Source organism: Pempheris klunzingeri, chromosome 17 (assembly GCF_042242105.1).
Source record: "Pempheris klunzingeri isolate RE-2024b chromosome 17, fPemKlu1.hap1, whole genome shotgun sequence".
Classification (NCBI taxonomy): Eukaryota; Metazoa; Chordata; class Actinopteri; order Acropomatiformes; family Pempheridae; genus Pempheris; species Pempheris klunzingeri.
Genome location: NC_092028.1, coordinates 23,300,768 through 23,309,750, shown reverse-complemented (window position 1 = coordinate 23,309,750; position 8,983 = coordinate 23,300,768). Strand labels below are relative to the sequence as shown.

Below are 8,983 nucleotides of genomic sequence, written 5' to 3'. Positions count from 1 at the left end.
AATCCAGAGGAGGAGGGAGGTCTGTCTCTTTAGAGGCCGGGCACACCTTCACACCTCAGCTCCTCCTTTGTGTTCAGCTCCTGGACCAGTCAGAGGGAGCACGAACCCACTGAAGGGTTTACAGTCATCATCCCTGTCCACAGAGCCTCCTGCTCACTGTGGCCGGCCTCCTCAAAGCTCTTCTCTCCCCTTCCTGCTCTTTAAAGTCATCTTAAGTCTGTGTGTGGAGAGCTGGTTGTGATCCAGATCCACCTCTAACATGAAGAACATCAGTCAGATTATCTCCGATCACAGCCGGGACATTAAAGGAGAACTCCACTATTTTCAATCCAGGGCTCTGTCTTAACATATTTAAGGTTTAAAATGAGTAGTAGATACCAAAAAGGTTTGGAATTGGCATTATAGAAAGGATCCCTACAGAGAGAGACCTGGAAGATCCTTTTGGTTTAACCACAAACAGCACACACACCAGACTCCATTCACAAAAACAGTGATTTTACACAGGGGTTGTCTGGTCTACCGCTGCCTCCGTCAGTTTGTTTGTTTGCTAGTTTGGTGTTTTAAAGTGTCAGTTCAGATCCAACACAATATCTGTGTAACTCACAATTACACAAAAAAGCAAGACAATTGCTGCAGCAGAAGACCAGCAGCTCCTCTGTTCTGTGAGGTAAAATTAGTGTTTTTGTCAATGGAGTCTGGTGTCTTTTGAAGATAGCGATTTAAAAAGTAATAATTAAAATTCTCCCTTAATTTGAAAATGTGTAATCTTTGAACAGTCAAGACAAGTCATGACTTAATAAATGATAAAATGGTGTTATTCTACAACAGGAGCGAATTAGATGTGAAAATGCAAAATGAGATTTATCTGCTAGTTCTGGTTAAAACGAGGGTTTTTTGAACAGAGTCTGGTGGGGTGAATTCAGTTTGAACTACTTCTATTTTGAATGGACAGGCAGGCTGGTACTCCACTCAAGTGCTCCTTACTGTGAAGTTCAAGTCCCTCTCTAGCGGGGAAATGTGATACCTGGATTACCATGGCCTCCTCGCCTTTGGAGCACATGTTGGACAGGCAGGATTACGGCCTGTGCCAGCTGCTGTGGGAGCGCCGTGAGGGCCGGCGGGGCCCGTCACGCCGCTCCTAATCCTGCTGACAATGTCTGCGGTTAATTGGAGGCCGACAGAGTCATGAAGACAATGTGCCAGTTTCCAGCTCCTCTGTAATCCTCTGCACTCCGAGGAATGTCCCTCTGTGGCCGCCGTCCAGACTCCGCCACAGCCACGGCGACCCCACGACGCCCCCTTTAAGTGTTTTATGAAATTTTTGTCATTTTGCCTTTAATTTTGTGTCTATTTGTGAACATTTTTATGTCACTTTGTGGTTATTCTGTCTTTTGACTTGTTTTGTGTCATTTGCATTATATTTTGTGTCTCTTTTTAGTTGCTTTGTGTAACTTTTTTATCATTTTGCATGTTATTTAGCATCCCTCTGTGGCTGTTTTGTATTTCTGTGGTCTGTGTGTCTTTATGGTCGATTAGAAGTTTAGTTGTTTTGTGTCACTTTGTAGTTTTACACGTCGTTGTACTTGTTTTTTGTCTCTTCTTGTCGTTCGGTGTTACTTTTTCGTCATTTGCATTTTATTTAGTGTCTCTTTGTTGTTGTTTTCTTGATGGACTTCCATCAGTGTGTTCTGTGGCGTACATGATGTCCTGTGTTGGGATTTTAAATCACGAGTTAAACTTGTTTTCAGGGGTCACAGACGAGTTACAGAGGGGACGCTCTCTAACGGCAGTGACAGGCCCAAAGTGAGACGGGCTCATGTCCTGCAGGAGTTTTATGTTTTGTAAACAGACCATGAGACACATTTTGGATTTTATCTGTGCAGATAATCGGCCTCCGGCTCGCTGAAGAGCTCCTCTGTCGTTGGATGTTTGTTGCTGTGATCTCTCACCTGGAGCCACAGCGTCAGTATGCAAAGCAATATGCAAAACCACACTTTCAGTCATGATCCTGGCGTCTAGAAACAGCAGCTCCGTTTGTACAGTTTAACCAAACTTGTATTTATTCCTTTGTTATTTTTATTTCAGTATCAACACGAGGCCCTGATTCGCTCTACTGGTGCGTTCGTTACTTTCTTCCTTCTTTCTGAAGCTGAAAACTGAAAACTGTCTTTATCTTCCTGCAGCTGCCGGTGTGGCCTCTCGCTCACAGTCACTCCCAGATGTGACAGAGATCTGTGATTAAAGGTCAGAGAGATCACACAGGAGCTTTTGGCTCAATTTAAATCTCATATCCCAACTTTATTTAAATAAACACTCTGAAAAGTTAGAGTTAACACAGTAAACACAATCACTGGATAGCCGCGGCTAATGCTTGTGTTGCACGCTCTAATTGGGGCTAATGCTAGTGCTAACTTGGGCTAGTGCTTGTGCTAACTGATGCTAATGCCTGTGCTCAACAGGGCTATTGCATGTGCCAACTGGGGTAAAGGCTTGTGCTAACTGAGGCTAATGCTTGTGCTAACTGGCACTAATGTTTGGGCTAACTGATGCTAATGCTTGTGCTAACTGATGCTAATGCTGTGCTAACTGATGTTAATGCTTGTGCTAACTGATCCTAATGCTGTGCTAACTGATGTTAATGCTGTGCTAACTGGTGCTGATGCTAATACTTATGCTAATACTTATGCTAACTTCCTTCATGCCTCCTCTCCTGTCCGTCTCTCTGCAGCGTGTCCAGTGGGATCATTGATCACGTTTGATTCCCCGTCAGGACGTCATGACAGCGAACGTGTGATGTTAACGACCACAAGAGGACAGAAACAGACACCTGCTCAGAGGAGTCACCTGACAGGTCATGTGACATGACTTACATAACAGCAAACCATGAAAAATATTTTCTGCATTTATTAGTAATCTTAGTTAACTTATCACATCATCAGTTTTCTTTTCTGATCGTTTTTAAGCTGCAGTTCGTTTGGTTTAGGCATTAAAGTTACGTGGTTGGATTTAGGAAGAGAAGATGGTTCAAGTCAAAGATGAGGGACATTAAAATATCTTAGTTTAAATACTTTGGTGTAAAAAGCATCTGCCTTAATACTATTTTAAATAAACGGTGGCGTTTTAATAACGTTCCTCTGTGAACACGTCTGACAAATGTTTCTAAAAAAGTCTTCAGACACAACAAACAAGATTTATTTACACAGAAACCTTCATCTTTTGTTGGAGAAAATCAAGCTGCCGCTGATCCGATGACTGTTTGCACACTCGCAGCCTGCCAGTTTAATAAGACGAGAGTTTTAGCTTTAAGCCGCCTGCCCTGTTTTCCCATGGCTGCAGCGCCAGACGATCTGCGTCTGAAGCCTCTCGACCTCCAGCCGCCAAATCAAAGCTGCTAAAGTCGAGCCGCTGCGATTGTCCTGTTTCTTAGTTTTAAACTTCTGCAGATGACATTTTCTCCCACTTTATGTCAAAGCCGTGATTATGGTTTGTGGCAGAGATGTTTGCTCTGGCTGGTTTGTCTCCCGTGCAGAGCTCTGGTGATGCATCCTCGGCTCGAGGTCTGCCAGGGTTCAGCCCCCGTCCTCATTAACAGTCTGTCACTGACGAAGCCTTGTGGCCCGAATAAACTGGACAAAGTGACCAGTGAGCGGAAAACGTGAGCGGAAACATCACTTCACACTCTGGACGCGACCTGCTCTCAGGCCGGCGCTCCACCGAAAGGACCAAACAGTGTTTTCATAATTTCATCCTTGATAAGGGTGTTAAGTCTGTGACCCTCCTCCTCTGGGTTTGGACTGAGTTGGTGCATCAGGTACCTCAGGGTCTCGTTTATGAGTGAGGGTGCGATGGTGCAGGGGCCGTAATGTGGTGAAGAAGCTCTCGATTTTACCGCCCAAACCTTCATCTATAGTCATGAGCTTTGATTTAAGCGACAGAAATGAGTTTCCTCCACAAGGTGTCTGAGAACAGCTTTTCAGGAGCTGAATTCAAGCACATTTAACTAAATATTTCCAGACTCAAAGTGTCTTTATCCTGTAAATTGTTGCTGTGAGTGAAAGTGTGAAAAATACAGTTTACAGAATTCATTCACACCACAGCCAACGAATCTGTCAGGATTGTTTGCTGTCAAATATTAAAAAGATTTAAGTGTCCGAAACACCAGATTATAGTTTTTAAAAGGAGTATATTCAAATTCAAGCAAATCTTTAAAAACAGGTTGAAATTAAGCTTTCAAAACCTTAAAATAGACCACTTCACGTTTTACCGTTTCTCAGCTCTGACATCAGTTGCCAGGAAATAGTCGGTGACATTTGACCGTAAAACCATCGCTGATTAACAAACGGTTAATAAAATAGTAATTAGTGAGATTTAGAGACAGATTTTATCACCTTTGGACAAAACCAGGCTCAACGTTTGTGGTCATATTTCCCAAAACATCATAAAATAACTAAAGTAATATTATAAATTAAATGATTTCTAGACAGTTTGGTGTTTTGAGGTCAGATCAGACTGAAATATGAGCTGCAGCTCTACAAAGTGTCATTAAACACTAATTAGGCTAAAATAAACATCATTTCTCTTGTTGTCTTGAACAATGAAGAACGCAGAATAAAAACACGATGTTTCTCAGTGGTTACGCACTTTTATTTAAAGTTTTAGGCCCCAACTGGGGTCCCGTGGTGGTTAATACCAGGATCAGCTCATAATCCCTGAGAAGCCAGTGTGGGGAGCGAACTGGTCAAAGCCTCCAGATGCTGGAGAATAAATCAACACAGTTCAAAGCGGTACAAACAGAGAACGGGTCATTAACAGTAAAACCACAGAGGGGAAATTACATTCTAAACATTATTCAGTCGCTACCAATCGAAACAAAAAGGCACAGTACACAATACTGCGATCAGATGTACAAGCGTCACCCAATGTGGGCGAGAGACGACACGGAGGAACCTCCATGTGGAAACACTCACGTTGTTGCTCATGTGAAGACGCCCCCCCCCCCTCGGCGCTACGTTTGAACGAAGAGCGTTCAAATGTCTAAATAAAGCACATTAATGTCAATAATTGGCTCTGCAGTCTTTTGTGCAAACTGTTACGGGCTGCGGCTCAGTTTTTAAATTTAGGGTCAAGTCGCCGTGAGGGTGGACGTCTTCGCAGGAGCAAACATCATTTGAAACTCAGCTGTGCAATTTTTTAAACAAAGAAAACAATAATAATAATTATAACGTTTCCAAAGCTGATTGTAACCCTGAATCAAAATCTCTTCCACTCATTATCTTTCCCTGATTGTAGCAAATGCAAGGAGTGTTATTAAATACATAAGAATGAATGGATAATGAGATTTTGAGGGTTTCTTGTTTAGTTTCTTGTTAGTTTGGACACAAATCTGAAGCGAATCAATGCAGGACGGAGTTAGGTCGGTTTACAGAGACGTCTGAAAAAGTGCTTTGTCCTGACGTGCTTCAGATTTGGTCTCCAAACGGACACATTTGGGAAATCTGCCTACTGCCAGCTCAGCATGACGGAGAAATAAAAAAGCACAACGATATCTTCATATTAGAGCGTTTGTCCGGAGTCATCTAAAAGAAAAATGTCTGGAAAATGATGCCAATTGTTTGTGAAATATCAAAAAGCCTACAAGCAAAAACCTGCACGGCTTTGTGTTTGTAAAAAAGCTAAAAAACAAAAAGAAAAGCTGGCAAAAGGCTTGAATATATGACGATACATTCTATGAGAATTGCAGATACATTTACAAGCAACATATACATCACAAAGCTCGACTGATTGCCTGCAAAGCTAAACGCTGAAAGCCACTTCCTGTCCAGAGCTGGAGCGCTCCACCCCGAGCATTGTGGGACGGGGGTCCTGGCTCCGGACCGGAAGGAATAGTCCCGAGGCGGGCCGCACAGCAGCCCAGTAAAACCATTAAAGACCGTGCAGCAACAATACAGCAGCCGCACGGTCCAATACCAAAACACTGGTCCCCACGAGCCTTTCAGATACCGAGGCACGACGGGGACGAGGATGAGAAAGGAGCAGTCGCCCTAAAAGGCAACCTGGGGGGGGCACCATGGGGTGTCTGGGTACAGGAGACAGTGCACAGACTTAAACCTGGAAGACAGAGATCAGACGGTCTGAGTTAGATTGACTGAAAATCACGTCATTAAAGAACAACTCTTGTATTTTAAACCTGGGGCCGATTTTTACAGCTGATAACGGGCTATAATGTGATCCTTCAGGGCAACTGCCCATCAAAAGAGCTTGTTTGATCCACTGACAGGCTCAGAGTGTTATTCTAAGTGTGTGACAGCGTTATGGAAAGGATCCCTACAGAGAGAGACCTGGAAGATCCTTTTGGTTTAACCACACAAAGCCGTTATATCGCTCTCTGCACACACACCAGACTACATTCACAAAAACAGCAATTTTACCTTGTGGAACCGCAGGGTTGCTGGTTTACTGCTGCCATGATTGGTTAGTTTGTTTGTGTTATTGTGTGTTACATAAATATTGTGTTAGATTCAAACTAACCCTTTAAAACACCAAACTCACACAATAACACAAACAAACTAACTGATGGAGGCAGCAGTAGACCAACAACTCCTGTGTAAAATCCCTGTTTTAGTGAATGTAGTCTGGTGTGTGTGCTGTTTGTGGTTAAACCAAAAGGATCTTCCAGGTCTCTCTCTGTAGGGATCCTTTCCATGATGCTGTCACACACTTAGAATAACACTCTGAGCCTTGGCTGCTGACTGAAGTTTTCTACTGGACCAATTCCAAACCTTTTTGGTATCTACTAGTCATTTTAAACCTTAAATATGTAAAAACAGGTTTAAACATACGTCACTATCCTTTAAATACAGAACAATCTCTCACCTTGATGGATCCTCCTCCACAGTAAAAGCCCCTTTCAAGTTGATGATGTTACTCTTGTTTTCAAACATCCCATAACTGAGAGTGATCTGGAAGAAGAAGAAGAACAGAAATAACATGAGCCACCTGAACAAACACAGGCCTCTCACACCGGTTTATAATTTCACTGAAAGGAGAAAAGGGTTCTTATACCGACGAGCCTCTCACCTGTTTGTGTATCTCAGATCTCGACACTTGTTGCAGGTTCTCCAGGTGGGAGTGGAACAGGTTGCTGCGGGTCAGAGGAACCCCGAGAACCGACTCGATGATGTAGCCGACGGTGCAGTCGTCCGGCAGGCGGATCTTCTCCGCTGTGTTCATGAAGTGGCCGCCGCTGGAAAGACGAAGGAGCAGACAGACGCCTGGTTAGAGCAGCTTTTACTCTTCTGGACGCTCGTCGTCTTTAACCGTCTCTATAGCGACTGTGAGGCGTGCGAGTGGATCTGGAGCTTACCTGGCCCACGGGCTCATCTTCAGCGCCAGGCCGCGGCTCACACAGAAGCCCGCCCCTCCAGTAGCGAACCAGAAGTTCACCGGCTTCTGTGAGCGACAGAAAAGTTTGTTAATAACCAGAATTATCTGACAAATAACCTGCGCGGTGTTGAGATGACGACGATGAGTGTCGTGCGCACCATCTTGTTGTCGCCCAGCCTCTCCGTGGCCTCGATGGGACGGTCCAGGCTGGGTTTGCCCACGTACATGTCCTGGGTGTGGGGGTGCCGGGACAGGAACCTCACCAGGGTCTGAACGTTGACGTAGTTGTCGTCGTCTACGTGACAGAACCACCTGAGAAGCAGACGGATTATTAGATCCAGAAACATCCAGAGCGGTGTGAGCGTCACATGTGGGCGAGGACCTACTTCTTCCCCGACTCGATGAACTTGTCGTACTCCACCGACATCTTGCAGGACAGAGCTTGGCGGCTGTGGGCGGAGGAGCAGTTGGTGTTGATGGCGTGACTCCCTGCGAGAGATGATCAGTAAAACCATCAATGGAGGCTCTGTGGACTTTAATGCCAACAGCTGGAAGCAGAATCTTTTACGATTTTGTTTTGTTCCCGGCAGGAAAAGACAGAAACTCACCGATTTTCTTCTTCAGCTCTTCGTCCTCTCCGTCTGTGAAGATGTAGGTCTGCAAACACACAAGATGACACATCAGCGCACTTCTTCTTTCAATCCAGAAAACTTTGAAGCGGCCGCACGATCAAATTGAGCCGCGGCTCCTCCTGTGATCAGCATCAATCAACGTGTCTTTTATGCAGTGGAAAACACTTTGAGTTAAACAACCCCCGCCTCTAATAAAGGCCTTTTGTCCCACATTTCACTCTCTCCATGGTAACAGCGCCGCCGCCCCGAAGCATCCCAGACACAGAACAAAGCAGGAGGCAGACTGTCCACCCCCCCCCCCCACACACACACACACACACACACACACACACACACACACACACACACACACACCCCCATTCATGTGTCCCATGGAGCCCCTTCACTCTGCTGGACCTGCTGCCGGCCTGCGGCGCCTTGAAACCAGCGAAAGCAGAAGCAAACAGACCAGATGAACCACCGACACGACGCTGACTGTAGCTGGTAGTCATGAAAGTGGTGAACAACAAAGGTGGTGTGTGTGTGTGTGTGTGGGGGGGGGGGGGGTCAGGCTCCTGTTTATGATGAGCAGGTGCAACAGTGGCTTTTGTAACCGCCGCTGGTCTGTTTACCCTCCACCTCAGGTGAGGCAGCACCTGCCTCACCTGGGCCACGTGTCTCTACACGCCGGGTCAGCGATGATCCACATTCCTGCAGCGGAGCGACGACGAGACTCTGTGAGCCGTTTGTGCAGCAGACTGATGCTGAAGCCGTGAGCCCGTATTTGTTTAAGGAAGGTGGAGGTTTGCTCTGGAGCTGCTGAATAGACCCTAATCAGAGAGGCAGCTGCCAGGGCAGGGAGGGAGGGGGGAGGAGGGAGGGGGGGGGGGGGGGGGGGGGACCTCACTGCTGATTAGTAAATCGAAAACCGTGTGTGGCCATTCACCCCCTCCTCACCCCCTGCCCTGCCCCCCCTCTCACCCCCGGGC

The 8,983-nt window shown here is 45.8% G+C and overlaps 1 protein-coding gene across 1 annotated transcript in view; it reads right to left on the bottom strand.

The window, feature by feature from the left end:
- Positions 1–4,622: 4,622 nt before the first annotated feature.
- The window catches only part of lfng (LFNG O-fucosylpeptide 3-beta-N-acetylglucosaminyltransferase), a 6,843-nt gene continuing 2,482 nt past the window's right edge, over positions 4,623–8,983 (bottom strand). Inside the window, exons 2-8 of the mRNA XM_070847532.1 lie at positions 7,992–8,040; positions 7,770–7,872; positions 7,542–7,695; positions 7,364–7,449; positions 7,078–7,243; positions 6,874–6,959; positions 4,623–6,108 (exon numbers count right to left, since the gene is read on the bottom strand). Of these exons, the coding sequence (XP_070703633.1) occupies positions 6,042–6,108; positions 6,874–6,959; positions 7,078–7,243; positions 7,364–7,449; positions 7,542–7,695; positions 7,770–7,872; positions 7,992–8,040 (711 nt within the window). The 3' untranslated portion in view covers positions 4,623–6,041. The remainder of the gene's footprint in view (positions 6,109–6,873; positions 6,960–7,077; positions 7,244–7,363; positions 7,450–7,541; positions 7,696–7,769; positions 7,873–7,991; positions 8,041–8,983) is intronic.